This window comes from Oryx dammah, unplaced genomic scaffold, assembly GCF_014754425.2.
Source record: "Oryx dammah isolate SB20612 unplaced genomic scaffold, SCBI_Odam_1.1 HiC_scaffold_2, whole genome shotgun sequence".
Taxonomy (NCBI): domain Eukaryota; kingdom Metazoa; phylum Chordata; class Mammalia; order Artiodactyla; family Bovidae; genus Oryx; species Oryx dammah.
Window position 1 is genome coordinate 113,663,043 of NW_024070186.1, and position 23,249 is coordinate 113,686,291.

General features: G+C 40.0%; 2 protein-coding genes across 6 annotated transcripts; one reads left to right on the forward strand and one right to left on the reverse strand.

Moving 5' to 3' along the window:
• Positions 1 to 2,995: 2,995 nt before the first annotated feature.
• On the reverse strand, positions 2,996 to 5,116 carry GPR15 (G protein-coupled receptor 15). Its single transcript, XM_040226221.1, has one exon. The coding sequence runs from the start codon at positions 5,067 to 5,069 to the stop codon at positions 3,981 to 3,983; it is 1,089 nt and encodes a 362-aa protein (XP_040082155.1). The 5' UTR covers positions 5,070 to 5,116; the 3' UTR covers positions 2,996 to 3,980.
• Positions 5,117 to 14,925: 9,809 nt separating this feature from the next.
• Positions 14,926 to 22,783, forward strand: CLDND1 (claudin domain containing 1). Of its 5 annotated transcripts, none has more exons than XM_040226230.1 (6): positions 14,933 to 15,039; positions 16,164 to 16,207; positions 16,423 to 16,732; positions 19,098 to 19,208; positions 20,586 to 20,723; positions 20,843 to 22,783. In XM_040226230.1, exons 1-6 carry the CDS (start codon positions 15,033 to 15,035, stop codon positions 21,061 to 21,063), a joined length of 831 nt encoding a protein of 276 aa, XP_040082164.1. In that variant the 5' UTR covers positions 14,933 to 15,032; the 3' UTR covers positions 21,064 to 22,783. The 5 variants fall into 5 exon arrangements, with proteins under 5 accessions (XP_040082174.1, XP_040082164.1, XP_040082182.1 ...); XM_040226248.1 differs by having other exon boundaries at positions 14,940 to 15,039; positions 16,142 to 16,207; XM_040226256.1 differs by lacking the exon at positions 16,164 to 16,207 and adding an exon at positions 15,958 to 16,080 and having other exon boundaries at positions 14,947 to 15,039.
• Positions 22,784 to 23,249: the final 466 nt, after the last annotated feature.

Sequence of the window (23,249 nt, forward strand, 5' to 3'; positions counted from 1 at the left end):
GCTCAGTTGGTAAGGAATCCTCCTGCAATGAAGGAGACCCTGGGTCAGGAAGATCCACTGGAGAAAGGATAGGCTACCCACTCCAGTATTCTTGGGCTTCTCTTGTGGCTCAGCTGGTAAAGAATCCGCCTGCGACATCTTTACTCGGTCTGCAGAGCATTACAAAAATAATATGAACCTTGTATCATATAAATCCTTCAAATGGGCCACTTGCCTAAAACAACAATTTAACTTAATTATATGCGCCTAACTCAGAAAAGGTTCCACTGTAATTTTAAAATGCCATTGGATCTTAGAAATTTGGTACTCATATACATAAACCAAGAATTTTTTAGGTTAATAATGCTTGTCAAGTAACAGAATATCTCCTTCCACTTTTAGATTAATAAATGAACATTTCAGGTGAGTTTATATACTATGGTATTTCAACTTGTCATAAGAACTTTCACTTTGCTAATAGTTTGACACATTGGATATTTAAAGTAGGTTTGGTTTAATGTTGAAGTTTAATCAATCTGAGGATGAAATTTCCACTTATCAGATACATTTTGGTAATGTAGCTCTGTTAAGAAACTGACAAAGAGACAAGAGGCACTCATCTGCAATTAAAAGTCAAAGCTGGAGTAGTTTTTCTCTGTCTACTCACATGTAAAGTCTAGTCGTAACTGCTTACTCACAGAATCGATAAAAGCAAAGAATGTTGACTCAAAGAAAAGAATGGAAAATAAGAACAGGCATTTGCACGGGATAATCCAACCTACAAGCTCTGTGGAAAGCAACTGAATCCAGTACCATTTATTTACAAATATTCCAGTCGTTAGAATTATCCTTCTGCTTTTCCTCTGGATGGCACTGCTCTCTCTCACGGTGGAGGCATCATCTTAATAGCAGGCTCCATCAGGGGCTCTTTGAGAAACAAATTTGTAATTCTTTTACTATTGCTTGACTTTTGTGAATGAGCTGTGCAGGAAAACTGAGGCTCACTTTTCTCTGTGGCATGCACATTTGATAAGTCATTTCTCACTTCTGATATCTCTTGAGGGGGATAGAGAATGATTTGAGGAGTCAAGATGAATCAGAGGAAGATTTCTTTTACTCAGCTTCCCATCATACTGTGTATTTCTGCGTCTATTTAAAAATTAACTTGTGACCCCTAGTAACATATGTCCCCTTTCAGTCACGCACATAGCTTCCTTTAAGACTGTTCTTACTTAGAGCTGTTCTCACTCTGGGGTAATTTTGACTTGTTATAGAGGACGAACTGTGGGACTCCCAGGAATGTCAGGTTAGTTTTCATCTTTCTATATGGCCCAAATGGACTAAATGTGTGTTTGTGACTGTGTGTGCCTTAATTTTTAAATTAATTATAAGCGATCAGACAACTTCTTATCCAGGCTTTAATGGAGAGCTTTTCTGTGGTGTTTTCATAGTGACATACCAACTAATTACATTTATAATTTTCTCTATCAGAGTTATACTATCTGTAGAATTATGCCTATGTTCCTTCCATCACTGGTACCTTATGAATATAAAATATGCTAAGATTTTTATAAGGCACACAGCATATCCACTTAAAATATTTAAAAGTACAACAGTATATTTTCTTCAGTGTTAAAATGGAAAAATAAAAGGGTGATACAGAAGTAAGATAGCCTCTAATATTTGTTAAATGAAAAGAGTCATTTGATAATCTAGTTTGGAAATTTTTATGTAACATTCAATAATTAATGATAGAAGCAATCATTTTACATAACTTTTAATATTTAAGGAAACTTTTTACTTGTATTTATTAGTCTTAAACTTAAGGATGCTATGGACATGGATATTACCAATGACATTTAGATATGAAAGATTAAAATGATTTGTTCAATGTCCCAACATTAAAGGTGAAGTTAAACCAAGTAACCCAGGTTTTTTCATTTCCTAACAAATACTGCAGCTGATTGAGCTGTTTTCTAAAGGTAGCATTTCTCAAAGGCATTGATTACAGTACTTTTGTTGATTTGTTTCTGAAAAGTAAATATCTTGTATTTTGTTTTTACTTAACGCTTGGTAATCTATTTAATTATGTTGAATTCACTTTTGAAGTTTTCCAAGAAAATTTATTTCTTATGATTTACAGTCTTTTTATTTCTATATCTATGATAATTTGCTAAAACACTGTTTGGGTATCAGTGTTAATTGATATGTTAACAGCAATTAATACAACATAGATGAGCACTTTTATAATGAAATTATATTTTTATTTAATAAAAGTTTAAGTGAAGTGAAGTCGCTCAGTCGTGTCCGACTCTTTGCGACCCCATGGACTGTAGCCTACCAGGCTCCTCCCTCCATGGGATTCTCCAGGCAAGAGTACTGGAGTGGGTTGCCATTTCCTTCTCCAGGGGATCTTCCCGACCCCGGGATCAAACCTGGGTCTCCAGCATTCCAGGCAGATGCTTTAACCTCTGAGCCACCAGGGAAGCCCCAAAAAGCCTAAGAGAAATTAATAAATTAACCAATTTATAAAACCCAAAACTTCTAAACAGACTATAAGAAGATGCCCAATATTTGAGATTTCTCTTAATATTAAGGTACATAGGATGATCCTGAATTATGTAGTCTCTGAAAAGATTTGAAGCTTTCTCTGATTTTCAAACCTAACGTTTAAGACTAAAATAGTAATTCATTTGTGTCAACAGTGGAGGTAAAAAAACTACTTTATCTTGAATCAAAAGGTGTTTACAATAGTAGGCTTGGTGCTGCGTCTTTTGTGGTTGCTGCTAATCACATTTTCACTTCAAATTTTTAAAAGGAATATAGGTATGAATTGGCTCAGTAAATATTTGTCAGTTGAAGGAGTTCTCGAAGGTTTCTGAGTTTCAAAAAACTGCATATAAAATATCAGTAACATTTTTGTTACAGATTTTTCCCTTTACCTGGATGCTGAGCATCCCGTCTTTCTGTATTATTGGATCAAACTGTGAAATTACATACACCAAGCAAATGATGCTCTAGGCAATGAGCAGCATTAACATTTTAATTAAAAATGATAATCTGCATGAGGGTGTAGCTAAGCATTAGATGACCTCCAATTATAGTAGAAGTAATATTTTTATTTGATAACTAGACAACTAGGTAATTAAAAACATATAATTAAAACAAAGTCATATCCTAATTTATAAAGCTAAAAGGAAAATAAGAGCACAGGAAAACCTCATTGAAAAGTAGTTATTACACCATTATAATGAGATACATTTTAACCAATATATCTTATAAGGAAAACAAAAGTCAAAGCTTATTCTATGTCAAAATATTCTTGAAGACCAAGTGGTAAAGTGAGTCCTAAATCATAAACACAATACAAAATGATTTTTTTCCCATGAGGTTTCACCAGCCCAAAGTCACTGTGAATGGCATAGGGTGAAAGACAATGTTGGAAGGTGGTGTGGAATTACCCAATTAAGTGTGATCAAAGATTAAGGCCAGAACCTGACTTCATTACTCAGGAACAAGTAATTACTGGGCACTGGTATATTACAGTTTTTTACTATCTGCATTATCACCAAATTTCTCACCAGTTACAACTGGATGGAATCCTTTACATGCAGTCCACTCTGGAGCCCAGTATGAAGGGTGGTGTGGATCAAGTTTTCTGAGAGAGGGAAAGGTTGGAATGTGCATTAACACCCATGAAGAGAGGAACTGGTCCAAGCAGGAGCCTTATCTCAGAGTTCAAGACTTAGAAGAGTTGTATTTTGCCCGGTGAACTTGACTGGCAAGGGTCAAATAAGGCTATTCAGCTCAAACAAACGAAAAACAGCATATAACCTATTTATATCCATGAACACCGAGACTTTCTAGATGTCTCTTTAAAAATTAACACTTCCTTGTATTCATAAGCAATATGAATACTATTAGCAGTACTTCTTTCTTTGTCTTGGGCACAAATGAACCCTTCAACCCCATCAACAGAGCTTGAAGTGTCACTGTCCTTTTCAGAGTGACACAGACCTCTTCCTCTTTCTGGCAAAATCCTCTGTGTGAATAAAGTTGGAGAGAGCCTTCGTGAGGTCTGATGTCTCGGTGCTGCTCCCAAAGTCATAGTTCTTCAGGCAAGGGCACAAGCAGCGCACGATGGCCCGGCGGATGTAGCCATCAAAGATATAGTAAATGAAAGGGTTGACGCAGCTGTTGGCAAATGCCAGGGGCCCGCTCACCTCCATCCCCCGCTGGAGAAAAGCTGAGGACAGGTAGAGTCCTTGCTGCAATCCAGAGACAATAGCCAGGAGCTTGAAAGTATTGAAGGGTAGCCAGGAGAGGACAAAGGCTGCCACAACGATAAAGATGATCTTTATGGATTTCCTCAGCTTTTTGTTGTGCTTTCCCGACTGCTGGTAATGGACACACAGCTTCCTTGTGATGCAACAGTAGCAGGACACAATGCTCACCAAAGGGGCAAAAAATGTAAAAATTAAGGCCACCAGGGCCCAAGTCAGTTTGATGGGAGTGGCCCTCTCCTCTGCACAGTATGGCTTACCGTCAATCAGGGTAAGCTCCCTGGACAGAAGGGTAGGCAACCCGAGGAGGCAGGACACAACCCAGACACTGGCGCAGACCGCATAGGCACAGTCTCTCCTCCTGACTTTCCTGGATACGGCAGGACACACGATGGCCAGGTAGCGGTCCACACTCATGCAGGCGAGCAAGAAGACATTGCAGTGCATGTTGACCGAGATCACGTAGGAGCTTCCTTTGCACAGGAAGGAGCCGGTCCTCCACAGTCCCAGAGATGCTTCTTTATCCACCCAGAGAGGCAAAGTGATGACGAAGATGAAGTCGGAGGCAGCCAGGTTGATGATAAAGATGTCGATCAGTCTTCGGCTGCCCCGTTTGAAATGCAGTGCACTCATGAGAATGAGGTTCCCGGACACTCCAATCAGGAACACAGCTGTGTAGAAGACCGGAAGGAAGACTGATGTATAAGGAACATGGGAGCGGGTCTCTTCAATATCAGGATTGTGACTTGTAACAAAGAAATATTCCAAATAAACCGAGGTTGCTTCTGGGTCCATCACTGGGTCCATCAGCTGCCGAATCTGGTAAGTTTCCTAACCTAGGAAGTTTTTGTATGTATTTTAGAAAATTCTCAAGGCAGCTTCTTTTATACAGTGTCTGCCTCTTCCCCCTGCCCCACCCCCTTCCTTAAAAGATCTTGGGACAAGCATAAAAACAGAGATTAAAAAACACAGTTTCTACCAATCCTCAGAAAGGGCCCACAAGGAACACCACCCTAATAGGTGCTGGGTGGTTGTGGTTATGGTTTTCTTTATTTGCATTTGCCCAGGAGGTGGCTCAGATGGTGAAGAATCTGCCTGCAGTGCAGAAGACCCAGGTTCAATACCTGGGTTAAGAAGATCTCCTGGAGGAGGGCATGGCAACCACTCCAGGAATTCTCTTGCCTGGAGAATTCCATGGGCAGAGGAGCCTGGCGGGCTACAGCCCATGGGGTCGGCAAAGAGCCAGGCACGACTGAGCGACTAACACACACACATACACACACAGAAAACTGAGGGGCTCTTTGGCTTTTTCCTTCAAGGTATTCAATTTGTTTCTTTAAATTCATAAGTTAGGAGATGAATTAGCTTTTTTTTCTACTTTTCTAACATTGAGAATTCTTTTGATCTAGCCTCCTGTTTCACATACGAGATCCTGTTTTACTTTTAGAATTTTATGGTGGTGATGCTCAAGGTACTCTTTTCAATCATATCATTGGTGGAACATGAAGACTTTTCAATAGTCTTCCATTGCATGGAGAGTAAACTGAAATTTGCCGAAATCATACCAGTCTGCATCTATGGCAAACATTATGATTCCAGTTAGTTTCTTCTCATTTATTTGCCTCTTTCATGCATAACAGATCATGTCTTGTTCAGTAAGTTTTAAAAAATACTCAAAATGCTGGGACCACGTCTTGTGTTTTTATTATTATTTAAAATGTTTTCCACTGCAATTAGCATAGTACCTTGCACCTAGTAGGTGTTTTGGAAATGTTACTTTGATCCAGTATAATTTAGCAAGGATGAATTCATTGGGGTTTAATTGTTGTTATTACGCAGCTTACAAACACAGGTTTAAAAGCCACAAACTGCTATTTTTCCATTTTCTGTTACTGTAATTCAACCAATGTGGTTTCCTTTTGTTAGCATTAATATCCTTGAATAATATCCTTGAAGGAATTCTCCTTATGAACCCTCAAATAACTATCTTCCACCAGTCTCTAGATTCCCTCTGATCTACTCTTTTTTACACTTCATTTTGATAGGACTGAGTTTTTAGCTTCTGAACTCTGACTTTTCAATAAGTGCCTCCACACATGGGTGAACTTCCCTTTTGGAATGACTGACTTGGCAACAGACAACCATATATTAGTTGACTCTATGATGCAGTGGCCAGTATAAAAGGAAAGCACTACAAAAGGAAGATTTGAGGTTCATTCAAAACACCTGAGGGACAGCCTAGTAGCAGAAGGATTCTATCATATTTTTCTCTCACCTGTTCCCTTTTATTTAGGAAGACCGTAGTAAAACACAACAAATTCTGAAGTTGACTCCTATTTCAATTCTTTACTGGCTGAAGTAGCTCAAGGATCCCTTACACTCTTGTGTCCTTCTCACTGTCCCTTCATCCCATGTCACCCTCAAAATTACAGTTTTGGGTTGATATTACTATTGCATAGAAGAAAATATAATTGCTAAACATTCGAAGTCCTTTCCACTGAATTTTTGTTTCCTCCGTAATTAACTAGCACATTGTAAAGAACGCTCCTGCCTGCTGGGTGCCCTCCTGCCATGTTCTATTGCCATGTTCTATTCAGTCTCAGGCCTGTAGTCTGGGTCAGGGAAGGGGGAGGGCTCCCCTGATCTGGGGCAGCTCCAGAAAGTCACTAGGGAGTTGCTTTATGGGCCTCCGTCTGTCTTCTTTTGTGTCCTAGGCTGCTCTGTGTTGTCCCTGAGGGAGTGTAGGAGGCCATATCCTTCCCTAAGTATAGGCTGCAGAGGAGATACAGCTAATTAACTTTTTGACATTTCTGGGATAGAAATCTTTCCCACTGGGCAAGCCTTAAATATTTAATAGAATAACTTAGTCTGTCAGTTTGAAGTCGGGCAATGTTTACTTGAAAAGGATTGATGAGGTAAACGTAAAATATTCAAGTATTTAAACACTGTGTGTGTGTGTGTTTGCATTAAAGAAGCAATTATATATATATATATATATTTTAAAGTTTACTTGTAAATGTATGGTAATTGTACTATTAGAATTTCACATTCTTCATCCAGAAGTTCTGCTATTTACAGAGATAATGTTGATTGTAGGCCTAAAATATTAAACAAATTTTAGATATATCTCAGGAATTCCATATACAATTATTATAACAATGGAAAAGAGTTTAGGTTCATACTCCAGAGGATCACATCTGGCTGTACATTTATTCTTCAGGCCTTAAATTTTCTTTCAGCATTCCAGATTTGTTGTCCTGCTGATGTCAATTATCTCAAATAAGTCTGACTTCCTCAGTAAACTTTGAAGCACCTGTAGGCAAAATGATTTGCTTTATCATATAGTCACTTTGGATTATGGTAATCAGTGGTAGAATGCTGCAGTATGAGAATACCCATCACAGATCAACAGTATCTTGGAACCTGAGTTAGAAAATTGTTTTGAGCCAAAAAAGGGAACAAACTGCATACCGTGAGCGTGCATGCTAAGTTGCTTCAGTCATGTCCAACTGTGACCCTAAGGACTCCTCTGTCAGATTCCTCTGCCCATGGGATTCTCCAGACAAAAATACTAGATTGGGTTGCCATGCCCTCATCCAGGGGATCTTCCAGACTCAGAGAGATCTAACTGCATCTCCTGCAGCTCTGGCAGTACAGGCAAATTCTTTACTGCTGAGCCACCAGGGAAGCCCAAACAGCACAGTACTGGTCTTTTAGTAACTCAAAGAGTATAAAGCTGTTATAAGACAGAACCCACGATAAAAGCTGACCAGATAGAGTAGGGGAGGTCATAGTTCTAAATAAGTTCTGAATGACGATCCTTTTTAACCTTGAACGCCCTTTGAAATAAACATGAAGAAACCAAATAGACCAAAACTCAAAAACAACCCTGGAAACCATAACTATATGAAAAGGCAGTATGAACACGTGATGGCCAGAAAAAAAAAAATAAAACAAAACAGAGTAAGCTGTAAATATCAGTAACTGAATTACAGCACACATGTCTCCTCTTAAGAATTATTTTTCCACAAAAGAAATACTCCCTCCCTCATCCTTTCTGATAACAGAGATTATTGCCTACACCTTTGTATGTTCTAAGACCTTTCACAATGCTACTTGTAAACTACTTATTACCTCCTTTCACATGGTAAGTTGTTTTGGTGTCTGACGTCCTGAGCTGGTCATGAGCAACCTAAAGGCAAAGACCATCTGATATCGTTCCATTAGCCTCAAGCTTATAGTAGTTACCCAACTGTAGTCTTTTTTTTGGCCCCTTAAAGTCATTGTTTTGAATTTGTGGGTGCTAGACCACATTACCCGCGTCAGAGTCCCCTGGGATACCTACTAAACTGTAACTTTCTGAACCTGGTCCCAGAGCTATTGAATCAGAGTCATTAGGAGTGGCTCGGAGAAGGCAAAGGCAACCCACTCCAGTACTCTTGCCTGGAAAATCCCATGGACGGAGGTGCCTGGTAGGCTACAGTCCATGGGGTTGTGAAGAGTAGTACATGACTGAGCGACTTCACTTTCCCTTTTCACTTTCCTGCATTGGAGAAGGGAATGGCAACCCACTCCAGTGTTCTTGCCTGGAGAATCCCAGGGACAGGGGAGCCTGGTGGGCTGCCGTCTATGGGGTCGCGCAGAGTCAGACACGACTGAAGCGACTTGGCAGCAGCAGCAGCAGCAGTGATTCTTAAACACACTGAAGTTTAGGGCCACTGTTGTAATTCACACATCTTAACCGTCTTTATACATTATGTTTGTTATTATTTTGGCTAATTTTTAAAAAAAGTTTAAAAATCACCTCTAAGTTTGAACTTCTTAGAAGTCTTCTGGCCTGTATCTCAGAAATTTTTAGGAATTAATTTAGACTTCTAAATCCTCCCTTACTCTGTGTCCTAATTCCTGAGATATGTTCAAAACTGACTTAAATGTTAAAAATGGAGAGAGAGTAAATTTTTGTCACTGAGGCATCTGCCCGAGTGGATCTACTATCATCATTCAGCCATACCTGTGACTTACAGCCTCTGCTTCAGGGGTGGATTGGAGGTTTTGTGTGAATACAGCCACCCCAACTGGCACTGTGATATATTACTTCTGTTTCTTCTCTATCAACCATTCTGACCCCCATATTAGTTAGGGTTCATTAGATTACCTAGCAGATGGTCCAGCAGAAAGAAAGCTCTTCATATATGCTGTGCTGATTTGTCCCAGGGTAAATGGCAAAGATCATGAAGCAAACTATTTGTTTTTCATAAATCTTATCAGACACAGTGATTGTATATTCATTTGTTAGAAACACTTGCTTGTCCATTTCTTATTTGAATATCATAACATGTGTGACCATTTAAATAGTCCAGTTTAAAATCTGTTTATACTGAGTTATTTATTTATTTTTATTCTGACAGGAGAGTTTAGTGCAATATAACGTACTATATCATGCCAAATTAAGTGGCATCTATTTGCTATTATCCCCAACTTCATTTGTTGGATTTTTTTCTCTCTTGGTATCTCATATTTACCTAAACAGTAGTGACCTTAGTATTCTAGGCACCTATACTTCAGGCTTCTTCATAACTGTTGATTTAATTTGGGTTTAGGCTGTGTACAGCAAAAATTGTATTTGTTTACACTGGGGTCTCTGGTACGCAGCATATTGTCTGGCATACAATTGGTGGTCAATAAGTGTTTGTACAACTGGACTGAATTAGCTTGAGTTTTGAATCATCTGTGATGAATAAGTATTTTTCACCAGCTTCTCCAATGGCTTCCATTTTCCATGATTACTGATTTTGTTGAAACAGCAAAGGTCTGAACCGCTGTATCTTTTCTAATCAGCATGCATGCAGCTTTCATCCTTTTTCTTTGTCCATCTACATTTGCCACTCTCTCTGTCTTGTATTTTACTTCAGCGGAGGTATAGGATACATGCATTTCCCAATGAAACTGCAATGCTGTGGACCTATAGCAACCATTTTCCTCTAGCAGAATTATGATTCATAAAATTGTACAGCTTTAAGTGACATTCGTGATCATCTAGCACAACCATTTAACTAATGAGGACACTGGGGCCCAGAAAGAGGTTATCTACCAAAGATTCACATTGATGATTTTAAAAATAAAGGACAAATGAAATTTCCCATTTACACGTGGTCCATTCTCTGTCCTTCAGAAACACAGACATCTGAACAACTATAGTTTGTTTTGTTCCTCTGTGTAACATCTGACAGGAATTACTAAAAGGAAAGAGCTATTTTGGACACACTTTTTATTTGCCTTGTCCTTGATTAACTTTGCATTGTTCTATAGTGAATTGGTACAAAGAAATTCAAATACTGATATATCTTTTTGAGGATCATTATTGATTAGAGCCCAGAACTTGATATTTTTCTATTTTCCTTCTTTCTGCACTCCAAAGTTCATAATGAAAACAATCAGGACAAAACTATATGAGAAAAATATAAGGAATATATATTTTGCTTAATATAGTTTTTAATTCCTTAAAAAAGTACAATTAAAAGTAATATTTAAGTGTATTAGGGAGTTTTGTATTGGAGGGAATTCTCACATAAAGAGTTGTTTTTGTAAGCACATAATAAAAACAAGTTATAATATCTGCATAACTAGATTTTTGGTTTATTTAGAGTGTAATTACAATATCTTCTTGCTGAAACTAGAACCATCCTTAACAAATTAAGCCGCAGGACTAGCTCAACTGTGCTTTTAAATCTAAATTTCATAATCTGTACTTGGTTGCACTAAATCATCTTTATGTGGAAATACATCGGGCAAGCTACTGTTTCCCAAACAGTGCAGTATGAAATGAAAGCAAATTTAACTGCATGAATTTATTAAGTATTTATTTTGCTTATCCACATGAGCAGCAAACACAGATAGAAGACAGAAACCCCAAGATGTAAAGATAGACCAGAAACATGGTTGTGTGCTTGGTGGTACTGGGTGTGATGGAGTGGTTCAAGTCTTCTGGGCTGAGTGGGCAGGAAGGTCACAACCTCAAGCGTGCAGACACTCCCAGGTCCATGCTAAACTGCTGACTGAAATGTGTTGTGTTTTCTAGGCATTCTGCAGATTTGATAGCTGAAAGTGTCATCCTCCTTTGAAAGTCTCTCCAGATACATCCATCTCCTGAATCATGAGGACTTTCATATGCCATGAGCCCAGGCTGGGAATCGCCTGCGTGAAGCTGAGTGAGGATGCCTAAAATCTGGTCCTGGCAATCCGTCTTAGCCATTTGGAAGTTGGTCCAGAGGTTGGAAATGGTCTTGCCCGGGAAATCCCATGGACAAAAGAGCTGGTGGGCTGGGGTCGCAAAGAGTCAGACATGACTGAGCAGCTAAACAACAACAACAAACGATGTTCCTAAACCTTCTGAAGTGAGCAGGGACCAGCATAAACAGCTTACTTCCAGCCTCCAGGGGAAGTGAGAGCTTTAAAGACGTGTTTATATTGCCCCTATTCAAAGATTATAGGTGTTGAACAAATATTTGCAAATACTAATAGTTTAGCAATTGTCTAGTATGGCCCAGGCTCTAGACTGGGTATTTTATATGTATTTTCTCATTTAATTCTCACAATGATCACATGGAATAGGTGCTATTGTCAACATCATAATTTAGATAAAAATACACTGAGACTTACAGAGGTTAAGTAAATTCTCTAATGTCACAAAGCTAGTCAGCTCACCCCAGTATTCAAGCTTGGAGTCAGTTATTCCCTGGGCTCAGTTTCCTTGTTTGTGGACTGAGGCGGTGTCTTCCTCTTCCTTTTTCAAACTTCTCTTTGATCTGGTTTTTTTTACCATGTAACTTCTCTAGAGAAAGAGTTCCACTTCACTGGAGAGAAAAGGTAGGGAATTTCTAATGAAGCCAATGGATGAAAACATTTCCTGGTGAAAAAATGCATCAAGAAGTTTTATTGTGCATTAACAATTTGCCTGGGCACCTCCACCATTTTCTCTAGTTGATGCCTCTAACAAACTTCTCCTTTGATCAGATATCCTACATGAAAATCCGGTAATTTTGAATATCATATTTGGCTATTACCTTATTTTAATTATGTACTGGATGTGAATACCAGTTCACCAATTCTGGCAAAAGAAATATGGCTAAAAATAGAAAAACAAATGATACACCTTCAGTCTATCAGGATGGTAGAAATTTAGTATCAGATTGGGGTTCCCACCTTTTTCCTGTGCTGTGGCCAAATTCAAAGGGATTTGGGGGATGAGAAAGTGTTTGAGAGTCCCGCTGGTCCTTGAGTTGGCTGTCTCTGTAGGTTGTTGTTGTTTAGTCGATAGGTTGAGTCTGACTCTTTTGAGACCCCATGGGCTGTAGCTTGCCAGGCTCCTCTGTCCATGGGGTTTCCCAGGTATGAATACTGGAGTGGGTTGCCATTTCCTTCTCTAGAGGATGTTCCCAATCCAGGGATTGAACCTACATTACCTGCATTCATGCAGATTCTTTACCATTGAGCCACCTGGCAAGCCCAGTGTCTGTAGGTATCTGTTGAGAAATTCAACATTTGCTGTTCTCAGAGCACATTCTTGGATCCACATGGGTCACTAAAGAGACGTCGCTGTTTCTTGTTTGTGGATTTCTATGCAGTATTTGAAGACTTAAAATCCTTCCGTTGCCTCTGTGCCCTACTTCTTGTTGTTCAGTCGCTTGTGTCCAACTCTTTGAGACCCAATGGACTTCAGCACCAGCCTTCCCTGTTTTTCACTATCTCCCCCAGTTTGCTCAAATTCATGTCCATTGAGCAGATGATGCCATCCAACCATCTCATCCTCTGTTGCCCCTTGCCATACAGTCACCTGCAATCTCTGAGGTCATTCATGACCTTATCTGCTTAATGCAATGTTCTCCAAAATTCAGTCTTTTTCATGCTACATTAAAAAAGTATTCACTTTTTTGACATATCTGAGATGCTTGGTATTAATATTTTAACCAATTTATTTAAAAAGGAAGCTTTACTACAATAAAGAGAAAATACCATTTGCCTTTAACAGAAAGCAGACAAAAATTATATGAAACCTGAAGAATGTCATTACATTTTATTTGGATGCCTTCTGTCAGGTTCAGTTCAGTTCAGTCGCTCAGTCATGTCTGACTCTTTGTGACCCCATGGACTGCAGCATGCCAGACCTCCCTGTCCATCACTAACTCCCTGCTGCTGCTGCTGCTAAGTCACTTCAGTAGTGTCCGACTCTGTGTGACTCCATAGACGGCAGCCGACCAGGCTCCTCCGTCCATGGGATTTTCCAGGCAAGAGTACTGGAGTGGGGTGCCATTGCACCAACTCCCTGAGTTTACTCAAACTCATGTCCATTGAGTTGGTGATGTCATCCAACCATCTCATCCTCTGTCTTCCTCTTCTCCTCCTGCCTTCAATCTTTCCCAGCATCAGGGTCTTTGCAAACGAGTCAGTTCTTCACATCAGGTGGCTAAAGTATTGGAGATTCAGCTCAGCATCAGTTCAGTTCAGTTCAGTTCAGTCGCTCAGTTGTGTCCGACTCTTTGCCACCCCATGAATCGCAGCACGCCAGGCCTCCCTGTCCATCACCAACTCCCGGAGTTCACTCAGACTCACGTCCATAGAGTCTGTGATGCCATCCAGCCATCTCATCCTCAGTCGTCCCCTTCTCCTCCTGCCCCCAATCCCTCCCAGCATCAGAGTCTTTTCCAATGAGTCAACTCTTCGCATGAGGTGGCCAAAGTACTGGAGCTTCAGCTTTAGCATCATTCCTTCCAAAGAAATCCCAGGGCTGATCTCCTTCAGAATGGACTGGTTGGATCTCCTTGCAGTCCAAGGGACTCTCAAGAGTCTTCTCCAACACCACAGTTCAAAAGCATCAGTTCTTCAGTGCTCAGCCTTCTTCACAGTCCAACTCTCACATCCATACATGACTACAGGAAAAACCATAGCCTTGACTAGACGGACCTTAGTCAGCAAAGGAATGTCTCTGCTTTTCAATATACTATCTAGGTTGGTCATAACTTTTCTTCCAAGGAGTAAGCGTCTTTTAATTTCATGGCTGCAGTCACCATCAGCAGTGATTTTGGAGCCCCCCAAAATAAAGTCTGACATTGTTTCCACTGTTCCCCAGCATCAGTCCTTCCAATGAATATTCAGGGTTGATTTCCTTTGGGATGGACTGGTTGGATCTCCTTGCAGTCCAAGGGACTCTGTCAGGTTACATCCTTCTTAGTCAAACTTAAGCCTTAATAAAACCAGAAAGACTACCTGCTGCAATGGGAATGAGGCTGTAGGAGAGTTTTAAAATTATTGGGTTAATATTTTAAAAGGATTATCGCATTGTTGTTTCACAAGTAGGGTGGTGGTAGGGAAAGCACAACTGGAAAAATCTGAGTCACATTAGTCACAATTAATGATTCGTAGTGACCCAAAACAACTCACCTTACTCGGTGGACCGTCGTAGTAAAATATAAGAAACAATCAGCTCAGATCTCCCTTCTGCGCACCTCGGAAGCTGAACTACATCTCCCACAATGCGCCGCGCCCGGCGCCGGGAATGCCATCTGCCGTCCCCTGCAGCTTTTCCCCTGTCCCTCCTACAACTCCCACAAGTCCCCTCGGCTCCGGGGCCAGGCCCGGCCCGGGGTGGAGGCGGAGGCGGAGGCGCGGGAGTTATGGAGGGGGCGGGCTCTGCAGGGAAGTGCGTCAGAGGAGGCGCGGGGAGAGTAGGGTGCTGTGGTTTGAGCTTGAGGGTGAAGCTGGCGGAGCAGGAGGATGGGCGGTGAGTGAGCGGGGCCGACGTCGCTGGGCGGGGGTCGCGTAGCCGTTGGAGGTTTCCAGCAGTTTGAAGAGGGGCCCCCCTCCCTGGGCGCGGCCGGGACCGTGTTGGTCCTGAGCGGGGGGCTATCGCCGGGCTTTTCCCTTGGCTGCTTGTTCCGGGGAGGGGCCTTCGCGGGTATTTGGGGCCCCTGGCCGGGGACAGCTCACGGCTGCCCCGCCCCAGAGCCCGCTCGTCTCGATCACCCCCAGCCCTAGCGTGCGACCCGCGAGGTGACAGGTCCAGGCGTCCGGCCTGGGCGAACCGCCGCTCCTGGTGCTCAGGACCTTTTAAGGTCGTTTGAGAGCATCAGAATGAAAAAGAATTAAAAAGAATAAAAATACAAACCCAACTTCTGGAGTTATCGTTAACGATTGTGATTGCTCTGATCTCTCCTGAGTCACTTGCCATTTTCCAAACTCAGCAACCCCAGTTTGCGAGCTTGTTTTCGAGCTCCTTTTTAAGGTGGTTGGCGCGGTTCATGGTATATATTTGCAGTATTTGACTCAGCTTGATCCGCCTTGAGTCATTGTACTGCGGCCATTTACTATTGCCATTCAGCCCAGTCCACGCCTTTGGAGTGTTAATATTTGCCTAATTCAGAGTTTTCCTTCCGGCTGAGGATCTTTTAGTTTGCAGATGAGGAGGTTCAAAAGTATAAGGAACGGGGCGAGTAGGTAGGAAGGAGTGAAGACTTTGACAGCGGAAGGGAGCTTGACTTAGCTCTAATGGATTAGGGGCAGATTGGTATCTAGCATTACTGCATATTATTACTCTCTTTGCTCCTCCGTGCGCCTGGAACAACCTTTCTCTCTGGGCAAACAGACATTTTCAGCTGTCTTCTCAATAGCCCCTTACTCTTTCTTTACCTTGTTTTAAAAGGTTTCCCTGTTCAGAGGAAACTGGGAGGAGCCGATTTCCTCTGCTTCCTTTTCCTATGCCTTTTTCACACTCAGACCCAGAACACTTAATGCTCTGCAGCCTGTCATTAGAAATGTATGCAAGGTACATTGCTGACTCTGGGCATGTCTGCTGTTTGTATCTGTAATGTGTATGTCCATTTCAGTGTTGTCTGTTTTAGTGTGCAGGTGATAGACTAGAGAACAAGACTTCTGTCTCCGTAGCATCCTGGGTATGTGAGCATTCAATAAGTACTTTCATGATAATGAGTTTTGTTTTGAACTTAATTTAAAACATGCTTGCTTCTTTTTTTAAAAAATTCATTAATGATTATACATTACTTTAAAGAGCCATGGGATGGGGAAAGGGTGATTTTGACGTATTTCCTTTCAAAATATGTACTTGTTTTTGAAGTCTAACTGGTCTTCTTTTTCAACTTCTAAACAGAGCAGTCTGAATGCCAGAATGGATAACCGCTTTGCTACAGCGTTTGTAATTGCTTGTGTACTTAGCCTCATTTCTACCATCTACATGGCAGCCTCAATTGGCACGGACTTCTGGTATGAGTATCGGAGTCCAGTTCAAGAAAATTCCAGCGATTTGAACAAAAGCATCTGGAATGACTTTGCTAGTGATGAGGCAGATGAAAAGACTTACAGTGATGCACTTTTCCGATATAATGGCACAGTGGGATTGTGGAGACGGTGTATCACTATACCCCAAAACACGTACTGGTATAGCCCACCAGAAAGGACAGGTATTTCTCTTATTTTAACTTTTGTCTCCTTTGTGTGTATGTGTTTGCGTGTGTGTATGTGTGCGCGCTCGCGTGCACTCACACACACTCCATGATAGGTGATTCTTTGTGACCCCGTGGACTGTAGCCTGTCACGCTCCTCTCTCCATAGTATTTCCTGGGCAAGAATACTGGAGTGGGTTCCCATTTCCTACTCTAGGGCATCTTCGCCACCGAGGAATTGAGCTCACATCTCTTGCGTCTTCTGCAGTGGCTACTCAGTAATAGAGAAAGTGGTACAATGATGGCCAGTTATGTACAAGAATGCCTGTGGGTTCTTTCTCTTCCCAAAGAAATAAATCTTATGTTTTTCTTTTTCTTTATCACCTTCTCTCCTCAGTTTCCATTAATTAATTACCATTGTACTCATTAATGTTGGTTGGATGAGTAACTGTCCTTATCTTGGAGAAAACCATTTTAAATCTTTGTACTTATTTAGCCACACATTGAAATAGTTATATTAATCTCACACATGTCATGAGAAAATAATTAGAAAAGTACTTTGGAAGATTTTAAATGCTTGGTTAAAAGTACTAGTATCCAAAATCAAGTCCCAAAATCAAGTCAACACATGTGAATTAGTAGTCATTTATATGAAGTTGTGTTTTAGTAAATATTATCATTTGCCCTCTAAATCTTGAGGATATAATTTGGCCAACTCAGTGTTTAAATCTGCTTGTTTAAGACCTTTTTACAACCCTTGATGGAGTTTTTAGGTTAAAAATATGCATTACGAGAATAAAAAAAAATTAAGAAACTACCTCTCAGGTTTATTTTGTGAGCATTCTTAACATTGAAAATTTTTAATTTTCAGTTGTTAAGATGGAAGCTTTAGAGTTCTTTGCAGGGAACAGCTTTATAAATTTTTTTCTGTTTATGACTAGTTCTGTTGGTCTCTTGGTGGGGAGCACTGTATTCAAATCACAGCACAACAGGCTCAAAATACTGTACATCAGAAGGATGGATGATAGTGTGATTTTATATGAAAAAGAAAGTGATCGGAAAGAGGTGAAAGTTGGTTGAATTTTATTTAAAATGTTCAGTTCTATTTAAGAGAGCATAGGAACACTTGATACTTGAATCTTAGCAATCATTTATTATTCAGTCAACAACTATTTATTGCACACCTTCATGTTCAGGGCCTAGGAGCTAGGGAAAAAAACAAAAATCCCTAGTCCTGGGGAGCTAACATTCTAATAAGGGCTGACTGGCAATAAACAATTAATAGGTATAACAGTATAAACAGAATAAATAATTACATGGTAGAAGGTGATGTGCTATGAAAAATAGAGTAAAATAAAGGGGATTTGAAAGTACATAGGGAAGGGGATGTTGGTGGGCATGTAAGTTATGTTCTTCAATAGTAAAGGCAGGATAGGCTGCAGCAGGAAAACATCACTTGTGTAAAAACTTGATAAAGGTGAAGGAGTTGACCCTGTGGGTAATTGTGGAAACAGGGAGACTCATTTAGGATGGACGGAACAACTCTAAGGGCCCTGTGGTGGGAGCATGCCTGAAATACTCAAGAACCAGCAAGGAATTCCCCAGGCTGGAAGGGAGGGGACTAGGGGAGAGTTAGGTAAGCTGTCAGAGATGTATTCTGGGAATGGGAGTAGGGCAAATCAGGCAGGATTCTGTAGATGTGATGAGGACTTAGGATTTTACTCTGAGTGTGATGGAGCCACTGTGGGGCTTTGTGCAGAGGAAAGATAATCTGGTCACCTAGGCAGATGTGTTGAAAACAGACAGGTGGCTGGGCAAGATGGTAGCCAGGAGACTTAAGAGGCTGTTGAACCAGTTCAGGTGAAAGATGGTTACGCCTCAGATCAGGGTGGTAGTACTGAACAGTGCCTGATCCTAGATAAATGTCGAAGGTAGAGCCTGTAGGATTTCCTGATGATGTGCTTATGGGCAAGAATGACTCTATAAAGTTTCTGGTCTGAGGAATGAGAAGGATGGAATTATCGTTTACCTGAGATGGGGAACAAGATGATGGAATAGGTTTGGGGGAGAAGATCAAAGTTTCTATTTATTTTAGTCTTTGTCCTCTCCTCCTTCGTAGTCATCTTACTGTCTATTCTATTCGTTTTACTCCTTTTTTTTTTTTTGGCCTTCCTGTACCCGTATCACACCTGCTGCTGAGAACTATTGGTCTCTTGGGCATTAGTCTGTCCTGTGTGTCACTCAGGGCCAAAGAGGCTGCTCTCCTGAGAACATTTTTCCACGTCACCTTTTATTTCAGAGAATAATTATTGAAACAGATTTATGTTAAATGTTTAAAATTAAGCAAAAAACCAACAAACAGTCGTTGTTTTTCTTATTCCAGAGTCATTTGATATGGTCACAAAATGCATGAGTTTCACACTAAATGAGCAGTTCATGGAGAAATTTGTTGAGCCTGGAAACCACAATAGTGGGATTGATCTGCTTCGGACCTGTGAGTACTTTGTTGGGAAAAAGTAAAATAACTTTATATTATTGTTGAACTCTGTTTTTGGAACAAGATGACATTGTACATTGTGTCAACCTGAAATAAAATCTTTAATGTTTTCCCAACAAACTCTGTCCTGTTGATAATATATTTTAGAACTTAGATACGTACTTATCCACTTGGAGATACGAAGTTGAGCAGCTAATACATTGGGTGACAGAATCTATACTCACCAAAAGATGTTATTAATAGGCCTATTTAAAGAGGAAATTTAATAGGAATAAATAATATATGTCTATATTTAAGTTAAACGCTTCATTTTTCTGTGTTCCGCTAGGGATATGTGAAAAAAGTTGACTGCAAGCTTTACATGAGTCAACTTAAGTGTCAGTCCTCCCAAAAGTATTGATCTAGTCTTAGGTGGTGGTATCAAAAGTGTAGATGTCAAAAATGAAAGTGCTTATTAAGAGCATTTTGTTACTTGATGGTCAGGCTGCCTGGGAAATACTATTTTCAGATTTGGACCTAGTCTCTAGGCTATTAGAGTTACTGGAACCTGCCCGGAAGAATGACCATTTCATGAGAGGGGATGTTGAATAAATGGCAAGTATTCAATTTTGCATTGTCAATGCATAGGAAGTTTGTTACTAACAGAGTTTGAAGGGAAGTTAGAAAAAAGACGTTGATGTAGTTCCAGAAAGTAAAACTAGCCCTAAAAGGTAAAATTTGGTTCAGAGTTGATGTTCCTACATTGATAATAATTAACATAGTTTGAAAAGGTAACGGGGTGCTTTGGAAAGTTATCAGCTTTTTTCCCATGTTGTTGAGGGACTTTATGATAGTTGAAACTGCCATTTATTGAATTCCTGGTATATACTAGATCCTCTGCTTTGTGCTTTATGTATATTCTTTTAACAGATCTTTTATAATCACTATTCATTTACTTGTTATTCCTGCCTTGAGATCCTATAAGGACTTAAATATGTATGTAGAACCAGAAGGTTTTGCTTCCAGTCTGGTTCTTCCACTTACTGTGTTACCTTGTACAAGTTATCTTCTTTCAGTTTCCTCATTTATAAACTGGAGGTAATAGTACCTTCTTCATAGGGATGTTGGGAGGTTTAATACACAAAGCATGTATAGAACAGTGCCTGATACATAGGAAGCCCTTAGTAACAGTTAATTATTAGTGTCTTTTTGCTTTTGTCAGAAGAAAGTTAGCACTGTTTTGAACAATGTGCTTTAGGAAAAAAGCCTCAATATTAAATTACCCCATTTTCACTTTTTGAGAAAAGTTCTGATAGAATATGAAAGAAATTGCCATTGTGTGAAAATTGAAATGGTAACATTTCATTTCTGTCTCTCTCTCTCTTTTGAAATCAGATCTTTGGCGTTGCCAGTTCCTTCTACCTTTTGTTAGTCTAGGTTTGATGTGCTTTGGGGCTTTGATTGGACTTTGTGCTTGTATATGCCGAAGCTTGTATCCCACCATCGCCACAGGCATTCTCCATCTCCTTGCAGGTGGGTCTCCTTCAAATTTAGTTTTACCTCCTTGTTGCCTTAGGGATCACATGTCGCTGCCTTTTATCATGCTCTTATCTAACTATGTTGTGTTTTTTTCCCCTAAAATTTCCTCCAAGGTCTGTGTACACTGGGCTCAGTGAGTTGTTACGTTGCTGGAATTGAACTACTCCACCAGAAACTGGAGCTGCCTGAGAATGTGTCTGGTGAATTCGGATGGTCCTTCTGCCTGGCTTGCGTGTCAGCTCCCTTACAGTTCATGGCTTCCGCTCTCTTCATCTGGGCTGCTCATACCAACCGGAAAGAGTACACCTTGATGAAGGCATATCGTGTGGCATGAGTGGGAAGCTGCCTGCTTTACAGTTGCCATTTTTATGGTGTTTTTTATATGAATATTGTCCCTTACCTCCCCCTGAATTGTTTTTAATTTAACTTTTTTTGTGTGGATATACCATTTTATCCTGAAAACCCATTTTATTTATTCATGCAGACAGTTGTTTCTCAACACAACTAAAATTTAAATGGAACCTGGGTGGTTCCATCTTTTAGTCAAACTAATCTAGGTTCAGAGTCCAGACAGAAAAAAATGGGTAGTCTTGGCACAAATTTGTGAGGAAAATTGGTAGTAGGAGGTTGACCCATAGCAAGTTCTGCTGATGTCTATTAGACTTTTCGGTAATGTAACTGTATCTGTTTAACTGGAACTTACAGTTTCTTTGGGAAACCTCTTATTGACAAAACTTATATTTACTTTGCTATTGTAGACAGCCAGTCAGCCAGAGATATTATTGCTGTCTTCAAGGACTTTGACTGTCTAAAATAAGGAAATCATCTAAGATCCTTTTCCCTAAATATTGGCATATAGTTTCATCTGAAGTGAAACACTACAGTTTTTTATCTGTACACTGTCTGTTTAAAAGAAAGGGAGTATTTACGTGGAATTTTAACTTTGTTAACTACAAAAATTCCAGTTCAGCCAGTCAAGACGATTAACCTTATTTTACCTTTTTTTTTTTTAAATCTTTAATATGTCAATAGGATTTCCAGTATCAGCAAACCTTTCTGGATTTTTGTTCCTTCTCTCCTCACACACCAGAGTTATTACAAGAGTGCTTTCTTTTAAATAATACATTGAGGTCACTGAGTAAAATTTTCCAACTGCTGTTTATTTCAGCTAAGTACCATAAAGCAGGTTCCACTGTAATGACCCTCTAGAGCTAGGAAAACTACCACAAGACCTAAAGCTTTGGCTGGTCATTAACTTCCAACTATGGTCTTTATCTCTTGTGGTGGAATGATGTGCCTTTCCTTGCCTAATCCCCTCCTGGTGTGTGTCAGCATTATTTAATGTCTTCTAATTCAGTCATTTTTTTATAAATATGTCTATAAACATTGAACTTAAAAAAATCTTATTTATTTATTCCATTACTGTAGTACTTGACAGATTAAAAAAAATGTAACAGTAATTTCTTACAAAATCCTAAATCTGTCTTTTTTAAAAAATAAAAAATGAGAAGAGACTCAGAGTTGTGTATAGTGTCTGAGTTGATGAAATTTCAGTACCTTAGGATAAAAAGCACTACAGGATTCTGAATGAGGATTACTGTGATTTTCTGAGGGAAGTGCATTGTTGCTCTGAAGGCCTGTGTTTATGTATACTGTTTGGGTCTCTTTTTTTATCTTCTAGAAAATGTGGGATGCCTCCACTAGAAAATAAGACTATTTTTTTATGTTTCAGTTTTAAGACCTGTTTTCAAAGTATCATGTATTATGTATCATGTATTATGATACATATCATGTATTATGATACTATTATGTATCATTGCTAATGTGGCTAGTTTTTTGTTCCTGTTTATCTTTTGGCAGTGCCACATGGCAGGTGGGATCTTAGTTCCCCTGCTAGGGATCAAACCCCTTCCCCGTGGATTGGCTGATCAAAGTCTTTACCACTGGACACCAGGGAAGTCCCAACATGGCTAGTTTTCGTAAAGTCATTTAATGGCTGGTGGATGTTTATGTTCTATATTAAATAATTAAGTCAGCTTCTGACTTAAAGCCAATATTACTCTTCAGTTGATTATTGCCTGTGGAATGGCTGGTTACTCGGTTTTCTGCCTCTTCCTAACTCTTGAAGTTTTACTGCCTTTCAGCACGTTTTGTGGAAGGTACAAAAGCTAGGCGAACAAGCACAACACTCTTTGGGGAGTGGGATTTTTAAATTAATGACCAACATGACATTTTTGGATTTGGAAGTTATTTAAACAATATCTTTGCTTCTTGTTACCCCAGAGTTATCTGCTACTCCAACACCCATCTTTCACGTGCACTGAGGAAGCTCAGTCAGAGCCCAGCTCCTGAGCCTCACCAGTAGATTCCTTCCTTAATAAACCCCGGTGCTGAATATGTGTTGTAGTTTTAGTGTATTTCAGAGTAGCTAAGGTCATCCTTTCCTTCGAAGGCTTTTTTCTTTGGAATACAAAGGCTTGGATTGTTTCACTTGATGTATAAATATTACAGGTTTTCAGC

What these genes read in the sequence shown, in the direction of transcription:
- GPR15 (XM_040226221.1), bottom strand. Translation starts at nt 5,069, where the DNA reads ATGGACCCAGTGATGGACCCAGAAGCAACCTCGGTTTATTTGGAATAT.
- CLDND1 (XM_040226230.1), top strand. An exon ending in CTGTCTCCGTAGCATCCTGG is followed by an intron (nt 16,208 to 16,422) that starts GTATGTGAGCAT and finishes ACTTCTAAACAG; the next exon opens with AGCAGTCTGAATGCCAGAAT. An exon ending in TAGCCCACCAGAAAGGACAG is followed by an intron (nt 16,733 to 19,097) that starts GTATTTCTCTTA and finishes TTCTTATTCCAG; the next exon opens with AGTCATTTGATATGGTCACA.